This window comes from Narcine bancroftii, chromosome 5 (assembly GCF_036971445.1).
Source record: "Narcine bancroftii isolate sNarBan1 chromosome 5, sNarBan1.hap1, whole genome shotgun sequence".
NCBI classification, from domain to species: domain Eukaryota; kingdom Metazoa; phylum Chordata; class Chondrichthyes; order Torpediniformes; family Narcinidae; genus Narcine; species Narcine bancroftii.
The window spans coordinates 219,625,177-219,644,170 of record NC_091473.1 but is presented as its reverse complement, the minus strand read 5'-3'; the positions used below and the strand labels follow the sequence as shown (position 1 = coordinate 219,644,170).

The 18,994-nt window shown below is 38.5% G+C and overlaps 1 protein-coding gene across 4 annotated transcripts in view; it reads left to right on the top strand.

Moving 5' to 3' along the window:
* The window catches only part of shisa4 (shisa family member 4), a 69,856-nt gene that overhangs the window by 24,098 nt on the left and 26,764 nt on the right, over window positions 1-18,994 (top strand). For all 4 annotated transcript variants that reach the window (XM_069941305.1, XM_069941306.1, XM_069941304.1 and 1 more), the window contains one exon: window positions 6,802-6,979. In XM_069941305.1, the coding sequence (XP_069797406.1) occupies window positions 6,802-6,979 (178 nt within the window). The remainder of the gene's footprint in view (window positions 1-6,801; window positions 6,980-18,994) is intronic.

The following is an 18,994-nucleotide window of genomic DNA, read 5'->3' as shown; positions in this document are numbered from 1 at the left end:
TGGAAAAGTGTGCCTTTCAAGGAGTAGAATAGGATCTTGCACATGGTTGCTGAAGACACTTCAAATGCTAAATGAGTAATTTGCACTTGTCTTCACCAGAGAGGAGGGTGCATTCAAAATTGAATTTTTAAAATTTAATTTCAAGATAAACTGCACATTTTCAGGCCCTTCTGGCCCATGTTGCCCAAATACACCCATGTGATTAATTAATCTATTATCCCTGCATTTCTTTGGAATGAAGGAGGAAACTGGAGCATCCAAAGAAAACCCACCCAGACATGGGGAGAACATAAACCTGGGTTGGTGGCACAGTAATTGTGTTGTACTAACCACTACACTAATCATACTAATATGAAATATTGGAGGTAATTTTTAAAAATTGGTAAGTCACCAAAACCTAGCTAATTTGTTATCTCCCTTTTGCATTTTGTGGGAAGGACAGAAAGAAATCCTGTGGACACTGACCATAATTTTTCAATGTTTAGATCTGGTGTGGTGTTATAGCTCTGGAGAGTGTCAGACATCACTCCTTTGATTATAAAGAGGTAAGCCCAGCAGCAACTGGCCAACCTTGGGGATGGGAAAGTTTTTTAAAATATTGATCCTGAACATGATTAATATAACCATATAACAATTACAGCATGGAAACAGGCTAACCCTAACCCAAATGCCCTCCCATTTACTATGTACATCCTGTTTTGATTATTCCTACCTAACTGAAGCACTTCACACTTCTCAGCATTAAACTCCATCTGCCATCTTTCAGCCCACTCTTCTAAGGTGTCCAAATCCCTCTGCAATCTTTGAAAACCTTCGTTATCCACAATTCCACCTATTTTAGTATCATCTGCATATTTACTAATCAAATTTACCACTCTCTTATCCAGATCATTAATGTATATGACAAACAGCAAAGGACCCAATACAGATCTCTGAGGCACACCACTTGTCACTGGCCTCCAGCCTGACAAACAGTTATCCACTACACTCTTTGGCATCTCCCTTCCAGCCACTGTTGAATCCATTCGTCTATCTCAGAATTAATACCAAACGACTGAACCTTCCTAACTAACCTTCCATGTGGAGCCTTATGGAAAACATCCACTGCTCTACCCTCATCAACATTCTTAGTCACCTCTTCAAAAAATTCAACAAGATTAGTCAAACAAGACCTTCCACGCACAAATCGGTGTTGAGTGTTCCTGGTCAGACCCTATAACTCCAGATACTTATACTATCTCTAAGAATGCCTTCCATTAATTTACCGACCACAGATGTCAAACTTACAGGCTGATAATTGCTAGGCTTGCTCCTCAAACCTTTTTTAAACAAAGGAACCACAAGCAATGCGGTAATCCTCCGGCACTATACCCATCTCTAATGACATTTGTAAAACCACTGTTAGAGCCTCTTCTATCCCCTCACTAACTTCTCTCAAGGTCCTGGGGAAAATCTCACTGGGACCTGGAGACTTATCCACTTTAATATGCTTCAAAAGCTTCAGTACTTCCTCTTTCATAACCACTATAGTTTCCCATAATTGCTCTCTTTGCTTCCTTTACCCTGCACAATTCAATATCCTTCTTAGTGAATACTAAAGAAATTGTTCAAGATCTCCCCCATCTCTTTTGACTCCACACACAGTTGTCCACTCTGATTCTCTAAGGGACCAATTTTATCCCTCACTCTCTTTTTATTATTAACATATTTGCAGAAACCTTTTGGATTTAGTTTCCCCCTGCTTGCTATGGCCACCTCATACCTTCTTTTAGCTTTACTAATTTCTTTCGTAAGATTCTTTTTACATTCAATGTATTCTCTGAATATCTTTTCCCCTTGTTTCTTATTTATTGTTGGTCTCCTTTTTTTTTTGAACCAAGTTTCTAATATCCCTTGAAAACCATAGCTTTCCCAAATTTGACCCTGCCTTTTAACCTAACAGGAACATAAAGATTTTTTACCCTCAAAATCTCACCTTTAAAAGACCTCTATTTCTCTACTACATCTTGCCCATAAAACAAATTGTCTCAATCCACTCCTCGTAAATCCTTTTGCATCTCCTCAAATCTAGCTTTTCCCCACTCAAACCTCAACTCTAAGCCCTGACTTATCCCTTTCCATAATTACATTGAATCTAATGGTACTATGATCACTGGACCCGAAGAGTTCCCCAACACATACCTCCATCGCCTGATCTATCTCATTCCCCAACAGTAGATCCAACACTGCCCCTTCTCTAGTTGGTACCTCTACATATTGCTGTTTTTGCCTGGAGGAAAATGATTTAAAATGCAAGCTTGCATGGATTTGTTAAGGGAAAATTGTGTTTTGTGTTTGATTGTCTTTTTTTTAATGAATACAATGCAGTTAATGTGATGTACATGGACGTTTAGAAGACTTTTTGTGAAATGCCACAAATTTTCAGCATATGGCATAAAAGCAAGAGAGGGACAATGATAGTTTGAAAACAAACTTGGCAAGGTAACAGTTACAAAGTGTGGTGGTGATTAATTATTTTTAGGACTGGATGAAGGTAAAAGTTGTTGTTCCCAGTGATTGGTGTTTGGGCCTCTTTTTTTTTGTTGAGCAGTATTAATGCCCTAGACTTCAGAGTGCCAGCCACAATTTCTGAAGTTGCTTCAGACACAAAACCTGTCAGTATTGTGAACTGTGAGAAGAATAATCGTAGATTACAGCAGAATATAAACAGACTGGTGAGATGGGCAGATAATGGCAGGTGAAACCGAATGTGGACAAATGTGAGATGATGCATTTTGGTTTCAAGCATGAGGAGAGGCAATAGAAGGCTTCAGAAATAGAAGTAGCCTGGGTATGTGTGTATAAGTCATTTAGAGTGGCGTAGAGGAAACAGTTAATAAAGTTCAAGAATTTGAACTAATAAGGCACAGAGAATTTAGGCTTTTTCAGTAGAGGTCAAGAGAAATTATGATTAAATACGTTCCATTAATGCATGAAAGAAAGGACAGCCATATCATAAAATGGGATCCAATAATCTTAAATTCTGAAAATAATTAAGGAAAGGACCCCATACATTTAGAAAATGGTTAATTCATTAGTAGAGCATCTAATTTTTCCCAGAGTCAAGCATGCAATCACATCAGATAACCATTGAGTATGTGTAGGAGGGACAGCATCCTTCCGTCTCATAAGTATAGCTTTTCTGGCAAAAAGAAGAGCAAAGGCAACTACATGGGATTGTATCCCAGACAAATTTAAATCAGCTGACTTACTTATTCCAAATAGGGCAAAAAAAGGATTAGGAGCCAAATTAATAATATGAACTAAAGACAAGGTACAGAAGATATTTTCCCAATAATTGGAAAGCAAGAAACATGACCAAAACATATGAAATAATGTACCACCTTTAGTCTTGCATAACATCCTTAGGTTATATAAAATACTTATCCAGACACAACAGGGCTATTGTGTTCTCAGTTGTTACATTTTAAAGAAGGATGTGAGGATGTTTGAGAGGGTCCAAGAAAAGATTCACAGACCCTTATCGGAGGATCTATGGGACAAGATTCTAAAACTGGTGAATACATCTTCAATATGTGCCTGACATTCATTAATCCAATTCAGAGTGGTGCATCATGTTCACGTGTCCATAGATAAGATGGCTTGAATCTTTTCTAATATTAAGTTTACTTGTGACAGATACAAATCAGATATTGCTGCATTGACACATATGTTTTGGTCTTGTCCATCCTTAGAAATCTATTGAAAAGAAATTTTTAATCTTTTCAACTGTATTTTAGGTGGAGCTACAATCTAATAACTGCTCTTTTTGGGGTTATTGAACCAGACCTAGAGAGTTTTTCTATACTTGTACAATGGGTTGTGGCGTTCTCTACATTGTTGCTAGAAAAGCCATCTTATTCAAATAGAAAGACTCTAGACCTCCAACATTGTTTCAGTGGTTTTATCATATTATTTAAATTCAGAAAAAAATTAGATAAGCATGGTATTTAATTCATCAGTGAAATATGAAGATGCATGGTGACCTTTTATGTCTTATTTTCATTTGATGTAAATGTTTTTTAATGTGATTAGATGTACTCACTCTTCCAGATGAGATATAGTCTTACCTTTGTTTTATGATTCATGGTATGAATCAAAAGCTACAAAATATGTAACCCTCAGGATAAGCTGTTCAGATGTTTTGGTTGGGGGACCGAGTTTATACTGTTTGAAGTTTTATCTTGCTATCTATACAAATGTGATTCTGTGTTTTCAGTTTTGTTCCCTTTTCATTGTACATTTATTATATAAACCAATAAAAAAGATTGAAAAAGAAAAGATTCATGAGTGCAATTGCTGATATGACAGGACTAGATAAGATGGGACTATTTCTCTGGAAAAGAGCACTCTTAACGGGTAATTTGATAACAGTATATAAAATGACGGTGGTCAGGCGGTGGTCACCGCCAGTGGGCTGATAACGCCTCAAACCGTGCATCTTGGCGCCTCACAGTTTGGCGGGCAGCAGCCTCCTTTGAAGAAGACCGCAGAGCCCACCTCACTGACAAAAGGCAAAGGAGGAAAAACCCAACACCCAACCCCAACCAACCAATTTTCCCTTGCAACCGCTGCAATCGTGTCTGCCTGTCCCGCATCGGACTGGTCAGCCACAAACGAGCCTGCAGCTGACGTGGACTTTTTACCCCCTCCATAAATCTTCGTCCGCGAAGCCAAGCCAAAGAAAGATATAAAATGATGAATGGACAATGGGAGGCTGATCACTTTGTTGGAGATGTCAAGGATTTGACGTCACGGATGAGAATTAAGAGCGAATCCCATGAGAAAAAAGGTTTTTACCTGCTATATCATTCGAATGTGGAATATACTGCCTGTAGATATTGAGGGAGGTTCCATTTTGGTCTTCAAGAGAGAATAGGATAAAGGGAGGTGCAGTTCGCGTAGCAGTTAACTCAATGCTATTACAGCACCAGCAACCTGTGTTTTAATCAAGCACTGTCTGGAAGGAGTTTTTAGGTCTCCCTGTGACTGCATGGGATTACTCTGGGTGCTCAGATTTCCTCCAACCCTCCAGTTTATAGGTACCACGGGTTCATGAGCCAGAAAGGCCTGTTACTGTTCTGTATCTCTAAAACTTTTTTAAAAAATAAATTGAAATGTATGATGAAGAATGCTTACCAGGTTTTTGGGAAAGAGCTTGGGTCTCGAACTACTGAGTTATTCTGGTGGAGAGTTCCCGTAGACTCATATCCTGTGCTGTAAATTTTGCATGATTCTTTCCCTAAAAAAAAATTTCCGACACTCTCCCAAACCCTTTCCTCGGTCCTTCTGACTGTATAATTCCATCATAATTCAGAATTTCGATATAAAACATTCCTCCATGTGATCCTCTCCCTTGCCCATACAATCTCTCATCTCTCCTTACCCAGTCCACTTATCCTCTAGGCATGTACTTCCTCCCTCTTACACTGGGCTGATGTGTGGATGTGAATATGGGCCAAATATTGATAGATGAGATTATTGTACCATAGCTGAGAAAATGTATTCTAATTCAAATGAGGAATTCAAAACAACAGTCCATTTGTACTCCAGCTCACTGTGCAAATAAATCCCTATGATGGCTGTTAGATCAGAGCTATTTATGCATCCAAATTACAGTTGCTTTGTCTGTTGAGATAAGAGCCTTTAATTTTGACCTTTTCCCATTTGCACTATCACCTTTATCTTCTCTGTTCCTTCCTTGTACTTTGCAATTGCTATACTGCTGTCCTTTCCCTATAAATGTTAAATTTTCCTTCATCTTCTCTCAAAATAACTTTGTGTTATTTGCAATCCCAGACAACTTGTGAAGACCATTGAATTTTCCCCCCCCCCAATTGTGCTGCCTGTGCCCCATGTAACAAAACCTTTACCCCTATCCTGCTGTTTGAGCCACATATTCGCCACACATCTGTTTGGCGTAACGCTAATTTTCATGCGTCGCAGGTAGTAATTTGTAATTCTGCATATTAATTTATACACGTACGCCCTCTGTACAATCTTTTATCTTAGTTTGATCTTTGTCATCGATTCCTACCTGAACTGCAACTGATTTGTCCCTTTCTATACTTGGATCCTCTTCAGCCTGAGAAGATTTCATTTCTGGCATCAGGTAGGCAGCACAGACTTTGGAATTCAACTGCATAGAACAGAATCTTGCCCTCCTAACTTTATTGTTCAAACCTCCTGAATCTTCTTGAGTGATTTCCAGAACCTCAGTGCCATGGTCAAATTGTCCATTGCTCTATCTCCCTAGTCAGTACCCATGTCTAGGCAAATATCAGTTCTGCAAGACCAGAGACTGAGTCTTTTGCCCTCAAAATAAAAAGCAGGCTGAATGTATGTTTTATTAAAACTTTTGAATAGTAGTAGTATTTTTAGATTGTCCTTTTTTGCACTTTTCTTTCATTCTCTGACTTAAAGATTACACTTGCATAATGTTCCAAGATCTCAAATATCGAAAATACAAAGGCTAATTTTGTTATATCAATGAACTATTGCATTTATCTTTTCTTGTATCCTAGGGTAACCATTTATATTGAAATCTCTGAGTGGTTCTTTTGTTTTTCTTTCTGTTTCTGGAGGATTAAACCACATAAGAATCAGTCGACTTTTGTTTTCATTAAATGAACAAAAAAAACTTTTTAAAAAATAAATAAGCGTTCTTTCATCTCTTCCCAGATTTTGTGGGCTATGAAGTCAGCACGTGTGATTCCCTTTCTGTTTCTATTGCTTTTAGTTTGTTCTTTCTTCCCTTCACAGTGTCTGCTGACGATGACTGCTTATGGTACGCTGATAAACAAGGAAATTGGCACTTTGGCTTTAACTGCAGATTCCTGCAGTTCTGCTGTGGAAATTGCACATACCGTTATTGTTGCCAGGATCCAATGCAACTGATCACTGAAAGACAGCAAAAGTATTGTGCAACCACGAACCTCAGGTTAGTCCATGTAATCTTTGTATACCTGTTAATACTGAAGTGGCATACCTAGAAAGTTCAGCAGTAACCAATGGCAGAAGGTTGAATGTAAACTGTTTTGGGTTTGGATATAATAGTTGTAAAGGAACCAGGACTGGAGAGGCTTTTGAGATTTGCAAGCTCGTAGCAATTGGATTCTGTCTCATAATTCTTTTTGTTACTTCAGGTTTTCAAGGCATGTAATTTATGGTGTGGCCTTCATCCAGGAGGTCTTCCGACTGAAATAATTGAAAATGCAGATCAGGCACCATCTGTGGAAAGAGAAGCAAAGTTAATATTTCAGGTTGAAGATTCCTTGATGTAATTAAAAATAAGGCCAAAGACAATTAAGTTTTAAGTTGCAGAGAGGCTTGGGGATGGAGAGACAGGAGAAAGGAGATATCAACAATATTTTCTTGCCATCTTTCCTTGTTCTGACTTCAGAGATACCTCCATTATCCTATAATTCCCTTTCCCATTCCTTCAACAATTTAAAACAACTTGCTTTCTTTCCTTTTTTCTAATATTGGTCTTGGGTCTGAAAAATTAGCTTTTTTTTCTTTCCACAGTTGCTGTCTAATCTACTGATTTGTTTCTCCCTTTTGGGTTTTTATTTTCAGCTTCTTGTCAAATATTGAACAAGCGTTGAATCATCAAGGTTTGCTGTTCATAAGGACAGACAGCTTGTTGGGTTTTTTTTTGCTCATCTTTTCCATTCTTCTTTTCTCTCTTACCACCTCCTGCACCCCATTACCTAAACTTCTCAGACCTACATGGTTCCATTTACCTATCACCCATGTACTTATCTACCTGTGTTTCTTCTCCCATGGTTCACCTTTCTGTCCCCTCCCCAACTAGTTCTATCTATCCCTTGTCTCTATCTCTTTTTCATCTGATTCCACGTAACACTGACCAGCCTCTCTCTTATCCTTCCTATCACTTCTACATACTGACTACCTTCCCATTACATTCTCAGTTCTGACTCTGATCTTGAACTAAAACGTCAGTCATCCCTTGCTCCTGCAGATAGTGCATGACCTGCTGAGTTCTTCTAGTGGTTTATTTTTTGCTCCATATTTGTCTAGAACAAAATTGTAGACTATGATCAGTGTTACTCCCCACACATCCAGCCACTTCCTACAAATGATCAAATGATGTTTGGCATCAAAACAGAAATTAGCCTTTCACCCCACTGAGTCCACGCCAACCATCATTTGCACCAACCCATTTAATTCTCTCCACGCTCCCATTTTGCCACTCATTCTGCAGTCTGAAGGCAATTATTCAGCGACTAATTAACCTATGAATGTTTTTATGGTGTAGGAGGGAGCTGGAGCATGCAGAGGAAACTCATGTGATCACAGGGAGAACATACAAACTCAATGCAGAATTGTAGGTCAGGATTCAAGTTCAAATTTATTATCATATAACTGTACATGTGTAACCTGGTGAAAAGGCATTTCTCCGGAGCACAGTGCACCCATATACACACACAACACACGGTACATAATCATATTCTGGCTAGTACTTCTACCAGTAATGCTAAACCCTGCAATATGGCTGGAGGGATCAAAGAAAAATAAAATATAAGAAATAGAGGAAAAAGTTACAGAGAAGAGAAGGAGGATGGCATCCAAGAAGAAAAGAAGTAGAAAAATCGCCGAAGAAAAAAGAAGGCCTTACCTGCACAAAGGAACAGGACACTGTGGTGGCGAAGAGCACCCGACCCCGGAGGTCAGTGCCTGCCCTGCGGAGTCGCGACTCACCTGCCAGTGGATTTCAAAAATGGCTCTCAGAGCCAAACAAAAGTGCGCAACCAATGGAAACAAGGGAAAAAGAGGACACCGGTGGGAGGGGGTCCCAGCAGTGGGCAGACGCAGCGCGAAAGCTGAAGGACACCCGACATCAGGGCACTCAGCTGGAAGACGAGAAAGGCAGCAGAGAAGGGAGCGACGTGGGAGAGAGATGGAGAGACGACCGGCAAGAAGATCATTGGCAGGAGGCACAACAGAGGAGTAGCCCAAGAGGGGAGGATCAGCAACAAGAGGCCCAGCAAGAAGAGGCCCAAGAAAGACATGCAAACAAATCCACAGGAAAAACAGAAGAGACACAGACACAAAGAAAGAAGAAGAAGACACTAACACAGGTACAGACACAGAAGAAGAAGACCAAGATCTTCACAGAGAAATAGAAGGTAAAACTGATGGACAAAGAGAAATAGAAGGTAAAACTGATAGACATAATATAGATAAAGCTTTTTTTGAAGAACAAATGAGATCACTAAAAGAATGGTTATCATTAGAATTTAATGCAATTAAAAGGAAAATGAAAAGAACAGAAGATAAAATGCAAAGTTAGAACTGGTAATGACAGAAATAGGGAAAAGAGTAGAGAATGTGGAAGAGCAGGAAACGGCTGTAGAAATGGAAGTAAATGACTTAAGAGAAAAATTGGAAGAAAGTGACAAAAAAATTAAAGAGACACAAGAGTTGTTATCTCAGAAAATTGATATGTTGTAAAATTATAGTAGGCGAAACAACATAAAAATAGTGGGCATGAAGGAGGGTGAAGAAAGCACAGACATGAAGAAATTTATAAAAGGATGGATCCCAAAGGTCCTAGGAACGACAGAAATACAGGAAGAAATGGAAATAGAAAGGGCACACAGAGCAATAGCTCCGAAACCACAGGTACATCAAAAACCAAGATCCATCTTAGTAAAATTTTTGAGATATAAGACAAGAGAAAAAATACTGGAACGGGCAAGGAATAAAGTTAGAGAAGACAATAAACCATTGGAATACAAGGGTCAAAAAATATTTTTTTACCTAGAGATAAGTTTTGAACTCTTAAGGAGGAGGAAGGAGTTTAATACAGTGAAAACGATTTTATGGAAAAAAGGTTACAAATTCATGTTAAGACATCCAGCTGTGTTTAAAATATTTATACCCGGGGAGCAAAGCAGACTGTTCTCGGATCCAGAGGAAGGGCTAGAATTCGCAAAACGTTTGCAGGACAGAAGAAGAGATGAAGAGGTGTAATAAGAATGAAGAACGGTGATAAAGCATATATAAAGATGTAAAATCAATGTATATTTTACTTCTTTACAGGGAAAACAGAAAGGAAGGAAGGAAGTAAGGGTGGGAAAAAGAGAGAGAGAGCTTTGTTATATGTGTTTAAAAAAAAGTGTTTTCTGTGGAGGGCTGGGGGGGGGAGGGAAGAACTGTCACTGCAAAATCAGTTGATGCTTCGAGCAAGATTGCAATCCAAATGAAAAGGGGAGTTGTGGCAAGGGATAAGAGAAAAGGAATCAAAAGAATAGAAAATTGTTTTTTGGGAAATAATTTATTAACATTTGAACAGTTGAAGTACAAATATGGAATAACTCATGGTACAATGTTTGCATATCATCAATTGAAAGCTTATTTAAAAGATAAATTGGGAAACAACTTGAGATTACCAGAAGGAAGCAGCTTTGAATATGTGATTACAGACACAATGATAATTAAAAGATTTATAACGAACATGTACATTAAGCTGCAAGATAAGGAGAATGATTAAATAAACTATAAACCTAAGCTGAAGTAAGAAAAGGATTTAAACATAAAGATAAAAAATGAAGTATCGGAAAAGTTATGTTCTGAAACTTTGAAGAATATAATAAACACAAGGTTATGTATGATACAATATAATTGGTTACACAGGGTATATATCACTCATCAAAAATTAAAAACATGGGACTCAACATTATCAGATAGATGTTTTCGCTGTGGGAAGGAAATGGGAACAACATTACATGCAACTTGGACATGTGCGAAGGTGAATACATTTTGGGAAGAACTAAATTGTATACTAAATAAAATTACAAAAAATACCATACCAAAAAAAACAGAGATATTTCTTTTAAATAACATAAGAAGTAAAGAATTAGGCCTCAAGTTGGATAAAGCACAAAAAAAATTCATTATGATTGCCTTAGCAGTAGCAAAACAATGTTTAATGTCAATTTGTTAAATGGAAGCGAGCCTGAGTATACAGCAATGGTACATGGAAATGAATAAATGTATTCCATTGGAAAAACGTAACACATAATTTTAAAAAATAAAGTCACAATGTCTGAACAAATTTGGGAACCATACATGGAACATATCAGAGAGAGCTTGCCGAGGACCTGCATCCCCTAAAATGAAAAAGATAAGACAAAACGACTTGATTCAGTGTGTAATAAATAGACGACGCACTTTTCTTGTTTATTTTCCTTTGTGTGAAGATATTGTTTTGTGGTTTTATTGTATATGTTGAATACCATTGGGTTTTGTGGGGGAGTGGGTAGAGGGGAGGGAGGGAAAGGGGGGGAAAAAAAGGGAAAAGGTCACTGTGTAAATTTAATGAGAAACATTTGTACATATTTTGGTTGACATGCTTCACAGTGTGAAAAATAAAAAATGTTTTAAAAAGAAAGTATTCTGCCTGGAGATCAGTGACAAGTGGAGTTCTGTGGGGATCTGTTCTGGGACTCTTGCTCTGTGATTTTTATAAATGACCTGGGCAAAGAAATGGAGAGAGAGATGGGTCAGTAAGTTTGAAAATGATATGAAGGTTGGAGGTGTTGTGGACAGTGTTGAAGGTTGTTGTAGATCACAACAAGATACAGACAGCATGCAGAGAGGAAAGAAAAGTAGCAGATGGGTTCAATCCAGAAAAATGAGATGATGCACATTTGAAGGTTAAACCAGAAGGTGGAGAACATCGTTAATGATAGGATACATAAGTGTGGAAGGACAAAGTGTCCTTGAGGTTCAAATCCATAGGTCTCTCAAGGTTGCTGTTGTTAGGTCTGCTTTGTTCATGAATGAGTGAGACAAACACCAGACTGAGTCGAAATCAGGGTTCTTTGTTCTTTATTACCGGATTGTAACACTTGCAACTAACCATGTTAGTCGGAGAATGCATTCTGCCGTTATCAGCAAAATGGTGATTTTTTATACCCTTGGATACATGCTTAGAACATCATCATATCATTACTTGTCCAATGACTAAAACTGTTGCTATCCTTTCCCTGCTAGCTTCCTGCCTCTCAATCCATCAATGTCTCTCTTATCTTGTAAGTACAAGGATGCATTCACATCTTGTTACAGCCCTGTACAGGGTAACTCCTTACACATTCCCATCTCATGATGTTTTACCTTACACTGTGCAGATTAATAGGATAGTTAAGAAGTCTTGTGGTATGCTGGGCTTAATTAGTCAGGGGATTGAGTTTCAGGAGTCATGTGGTAATGTTGGAGCTCTATAAATCTCTGGTGAGACCACACTTAGAATATTGTGTTCAGTTCTGGTCACCTCATCACAGGTCAGATGTGGAAGCTTTGGAGAGGGCGCAGCAGAGATTTACCAGGATGTTTCCTGGATTGGAAAAAATGTCTTGAGGCAAGGTTAGCAGAGGTAACCTTTTTGGAGTGAAGAAGGACAAGAGGTTTTCAAGTTTGAGAGGTATAGATAAGGTAGAGAGTGAGTGCATTTTTCCCAGGGCAGGAACGTAGAAAACACTAGAGGATATCTGTACAAAGTGAACAGCAGAAAGTTTAGGGGAGACATCAGGAAAAAGGTTTTCTTTCTGCAAAGTTGTGGGTGCCTGGAATCTATTGCCAGGGGTGGTGCTGGAGGCTGGAACAATAGGGACATTTAAGAGACTCTTAGAAAGGCAAATGAATGAAAGAAAAAATAGAGGGTTATGTGGTACGATTTCATTTTTTGGATAGGTATATTTAGGTCAAAACATCATGGCCTCTACTATTTTGTGTTTGATGTTAAAGCATTGAAAGTTAATATGAAGATTTTTGACCATTTAAGAAGAGAAAAAATATCTTAAAATATATACATCTAGTTCTAATTATACAGGATCCTGATATGAATACATCTGAAATGTTGTATACAGTTATGGTCTCACCATTCTTCCAATACAGGAAGTTCGATTTCCCTTTGCTTTAAAATCTTGGCCTCCGTTAATTCTTTCAGTCTTAATCACTTTAAGCACTTGGCCTATTTTCTTGTGCTGTCATACTTCGAGTATGTAGTTTGTTCTTCTGCTTCCTTGCTGTGTGATTCTTTGGTCTGCTGTGAGTGTATTAAGTACTCAATTTGTTTTTGTTTTAAATTCTCAGTCCACTCTCTCTAAAAATTGGCCTGCTATTTCACTAATGGAAGCTTTCAATCCACTCAACCACTGTTTTGATATCTTGGCTATTGTTTTGCTTTCTTGCTCTTTTTAAATTCCTGTCTGGGTCTTGCTTTGTCACTGAATTACTCACTTCTGGCTTCCTTGCTGTCACCTGTCTTTAAACTCTCAACTTGTGCCATTGCTCGGAAACAGCTTTTAATACAGGTACGCAAGTTTTAATCCAAACTTTCAAAAACCAAACGTTTTTCCATGGATGTGATCTGCACACCAAAGCTCGCGTTTGGTACCAAACCTATCCTGACACAACCCACCCCGCCCAGTGCCATGTCTCAATGCTCAGTCAGATGTGCTTCTGCTGCTCACGGACTTTGAAGACTGTGAAAATATCAAGAAGAGCTGCAGAGTCCCCTGTGGGTTACAGAGAAACAGAAAAGGAAGCGTCCATCATTATCGATAATGTAGAAAGTAGAGTTATTGCAGAAGGTTGATCGTGGTGTATCTGTGCAGAGTCTTACTGAGGATTATGGTGTGGGGACTACCATTATATAGGACTTAAAGCAGCAGAAAGATGAGTTGTTTTACAATGACAGTGATGACGAGAGACTAATGAAAAATAGGAAAACATTGGATAGGGCAAAAAACACAGCTCTTGACTCTGTGCTGATTGAGTAGGTTCAACAGTGAAGAAGTGAATGAATACCACTGACTGATTTGATTGTCACCCCCCATCCAGTCCTGCTGCAACCCACTCCCCCACCCCCATCCAGAGACCCTTCAAGTTGGATTTTCTTTGTTTTGCATGAATCTGTAATCAGCGCAATTACTTAACATACAGCTATTAATATTATTCTATTAAATTTTGATAAGTGTCTGGTCCCAAGGGTTTTGAATAAAAGAATGAGATAGTTGCGGCAGGGTCCCTTCTGTCATTTAAGAAAAGGTTGGATGTGTACATGGAGGTGAGGGGGTTGGAGGGTTATTGGCAGAGAGCAGGAGGTTTGAGCTAGTGGAGCTGTTCTAGTGAACCGGTGAGGACTCAAAAGGCGAACATGGCCTGTTTCCACTCCGTGAATGGTGATATGGTTATTATGTACCTGTACACAGTCTGTTCATGTTCTGTGTTGCTACGTAATCCCTGTCCACTGTCTTGTATTCTTAAAATACTGGTCCCAGCTAGTATTACATCATGAACCAAGAGCAATAGAAATTCACCAAGACAATGGTATCTTCAAAACGATCATTGTTTTTATTAATAATATATCTTAACTCTAAACCAGTGGTTCTCAACCTTTTTCTTTCCACTCACATACCACTTTAAGTAATCCCTATGCCATCAGCGTTCTGCGATTAGGAAGGGATTGCTTAAGGCGGGATGTGAGTGGGAAGGGAAAGTTGAGAATCACTGCTCTGGACCCAATTGTTACTGAAATATTTTGCTTGAGAAAAATTGTCATTGGCCCATTTCCTTTGGAGTTATGAAACCGTGCACATAACGAGTCAATTAAGTATGATTAAAACAGTGGTTTTCAACCTTTTTCCTTTCCACCCACATACCATTTTAAGCAAACCCTTACTAATCACAGAGCATCTATAGCATAGAGAATACTTAAAGTGAGTAGAAAGAAAAAGGTTGAGAACCACTGCTCTAAACTTATCCCCAACTACAGGCAAATAGTTGTGCGTGGATCACCCAAACAATTACAATTTAAGCACAATTCTGAAAAAATCAGTTTCAAAGTTCAGTCTTAAAAAATCTTGTGTTGAAACTCAGTCTTTAACTGATGTTTAAAAGTAATTATGGAGAAGGTGAGGCACTGAGCCATCAGACTTCTCAAAACTCACAGATTCTCATTGAGTTGCTTCCAGAGAAATGTTCCTTTATGAGAATTATTTTTCACTATTCCCCTCTCTTGCATGGAGGTTATGGAACTTGTGATTTCCACAATGCTTTCACAAACCCAGGCAAGGTTTAAACAAAGTAACCATTAAAAATATTATGGTCCAAATGCAAGAATGATCTTGTTTTCTTTACCCACGTATGGGTCAGTCAAAAGTCACAGTAGCACTGCTCTCTATCTTGACAAAGAAGCAGTCGAAATGGCCTTTCTCTCTGAAGCCACTCCAATTCTGTGTCCAGATGATTCTGGATGAATACTAAAAAGGCTTATTTTTCAAATGTCTTGAATCACATGACTTTCTTGAGCAATACATGATTTTTAGGTTTCAATTTCCAATTTCTCCAAAAGTACGAGTCATAGCAGATGGCTACAAGTGTCTTCTTTAGCAAACATTCATTGTTTCAGACTTTCAATGGAACGATCAACTGTGGTTTTATGACTATTCCAGGCAAGCAGTCTCCAGTATGTGTGCTATCTGTGTGTGTTTCCCTCTCTACCCCACAAAACATTACTTTAAAAAATTATAACCTAAAGATTAATAATAACATAAGTCTGTAACACTGTTTTCACTGTTCTAATATCTTGGGCCATTGGCAGTCGCACAATCTGCCATGCTCTCTTCCAGCCTCTCTGCTCACTCTTCTGCCCCCTCAATTGCTTGGTCTTTTTGTGGCATAACTCTCAAAACCATTACGTCACCATTTTAAATTCTGAGCTAACATTTTCACTGCTTGAAACTGCATAACGAACTTGACTGCTCTCTGGCTGCTCTCAGCATCCAGCCTGTTCCCACACTGCTGTAGATAAATTGGCCCAGTTTTTCATTGCATTAAACTTTTGGTCTATTGTCATGCTACATTAAAGTCTTGGCTCAACTTTTGTCACTTGGTGTTTTCAGTTATTGTGTTGCACTCTTTAGACTAGCTGTCAGATTCCTCTTTTGTTGGTGCTATGTACTTGCCCACTTTCTCACAGTGTTCAAAGTCCCGGACTTCTCTTCCATCGCTGCATATACTTTGTTTTGGAATATTTTATTTTTGATTTTTCGAAGACTCATGCAAATCCAATAGAATTTTACACTCTCTTTCCATGTAATATGATTTACAGAGACCTTATTTTCCTCTCCTTGCACCCTCCTCTCCCTATCCCTTAAGTTATACAATACTTGCCCAATCTCTTCCTAGATGAAAATTTTAGTCATGCTCCTTAGAATCTCTTCTGGATCTTTCATTGCTTTAAGTTCTTTGAATGATAGAATACTTCCATCCACAATAGTTGCATTAAATTCTTGGGCCCTTTATCTCCCTCAACCTCTGCTGCAGCTTTAATCTGTCAGCTGCAAGTCTCATAAATTTAAACCATTTGTCCACCTACTAATTGGCTACTTCTGTTTCTGTCGGTCTCTGTGATACATTCAGCTCTTGGTTCTGTTTATTGTTGTTTTTCCCTCTCTGTCAATTCTCTCAATGTTTTGCACTGGGGTCTTTCTCAGTAATATTTTTGCTACTTTAAACTCTTAATCACATCACTAAGTTCAAGGCCCACTTTATTGCTTCTATGCTACATTTGACACTCAACTTTTTAAAATCTGCTTTAACATGATTAAAGACTCATTTAAGGACTTTGCACATTATTTATTAATGAATACTTGTTCAGATTGTTTATATTTCTTGGTTTACATTTCTCTCTTTGGTATACCTATCTTCCTGAGTACAGTTTACAGTTACCAAGAAGTAGAAATTCTGCCTGGCTGCAGGAAAAAGAATCTGAGTAGTTAGTATGTTATGTCCTGTATGTACTCTGACAATAAAATTGAACTTTGAACTCAAGGAGTACAGGTACATAGCATCTTGAAAGTGTTATCACAGAAATATGGGTGGTCAAAAAGGATTTCATCACATTGGCTTTCACAGCATAGAAGTTGAAAGGTCATTTTTCAATTGTACAAGTCATTTGGCTTTAAACCATCATTACGTTCTTGCTGCTTTAATCTTGCTTTTCATATTTTTATTGCTTTAAATGTCAAGGCATTCCTCACAGGTTTAAATTTTCAGTCCATTTTCTTGCTGCTTTAAATTTAATCCACATGCATATTGTTGCTTCAAACTTGCTATTCTCCCTTGCTCTCCTGTCACTCTCAGTTGGCCTAAGCTCTTGCCAGCCTTTTTTAAGTAATTGACCCACATCCTTGCTGTTTTAGTCATCCTTTTACTTGATGCATTAAATTCATGGATGTGATATGTGGATTAAAATTCTAAACCTTTTTTTTTGCTTCTTTAAATATTCAGCCACAATGTCACTTCATTGAGCTCTCAACCTGCTCTCTCTCTCTGAGCTGTATGCCCACTCTCTCTCTGTGCTGATTTTGACTGTAAGTTGTTCTTTATTGTAAACTGTTCACCAGCTGCATTAAAGTCTGGCCATGTTCTTGCTGTTTTACACTGCAACTTCAAGTTTATTGTCCTTTGTTCTAAAGTACAAGTGAGAAATTTGTTTTGCATGCAATTTAGCTAGTCATCCCATGTGCAGAATACCAATAAAACACAGAACAGAAAGACAGAGAGGTTAGCTAGAACAGAGGAAAGGCAACAATATTTAGAGGTTCATTCAGGAATCTGATAATGCAGGAAAGAAATCTTCTTTGAATTTGATGTGTGACCTCACATTTGTGAATCATCTTTCCAGTGAGAGGAAGGAGATGACAGTGTAGTTGGGGTAGGATGTCTTCAAATATGTTGTCTGTTTTCCTCTAAAGAGTTGATGAAGGGGAGGGGTGGTTTATTTGATGGTCTGAGCTGTGTTTGCTACTCTCAGGATTCCTGCAGTCTTGGGCAGAGCAGTTCTTTGCAGTGATTCATTCTGACAGGATGCTTTTGATGGTGCATCTGTAGATGCAGTTGAGAGGTGCAGGTGCAGGTGCCATTGCATCAACATGGTTGGACCAGGACAAGTCCTTTTGGAACTTAAATTTGTCTGTTATCTCCACCCGACTACTGTGGATACAGACAGAGGAGTGATTTTTCTCCATTCTTGGATTCCCAGAGTCATAGAGTCTCAAAACAGACCCTTTGGCCCAATTTGCCCACACTAGTCCCACCTGCCTGGATTTGGCATAAATCTCTCTAAATCTATCCTTTTTATGTGTATCCAATTTTTTCTTAAACATTGCAATAGTACTTCAGTCAACCACCTCCTCTGGCAGCCCATTCCTTACTTTCTCCCACCCTTTGTGTAAAATTTTAAAAAAAATATTCCTCAGTTTCTTGTTAGATCTCTTCCCTGTTACATGAAACCTATGTCATCTGGGTTAATGATTTTCCTACTCTGGGCGAAAGACTCTCTGCCTTTACCTGATCAATTGCTCTCATGAGTTTTGTACTTCTAAGATTAGCCCTCATCCTCCTACATTCCAAGGAAAACATTTGAGTCTGCTCAACCTCTCCCTACAGCTCAGGCTCCTGAGTCCTGCAGCATTAAAATTAAACGCAATATTGCAACTAGTTCCTCACAAATGACTTGTACAATTGAAACATGACCTTTCAACTTCTATGCTGTGAAAGCCAATTGATGAAATCCTTTTTGACCACCCATATTTCTGTGATGCCACTTTCAAGATGCTACGTACATGTACTCCTTGATCTCTCTTCTCCATAACATTCCATAACTCCCTGATCCCTGCCCTTCACTGTTTGGGAGGTCTCATGTCCAACCCACATGAGACCTCCCAAACTGCAACACCTCATCTTTCTGTCTATTAAATTTCATCATCTATTTCTCTGCCCATCTCCCCAACTGATCAAAATCCTGCTGCAATATCAATAACTACAATACCAGACCCTTTAGTGTCATCTGAAAACTTCCTCATCACACCATGTTTTCATCTAAATCATTAATATAGATTGCAATCACCAATAGGGC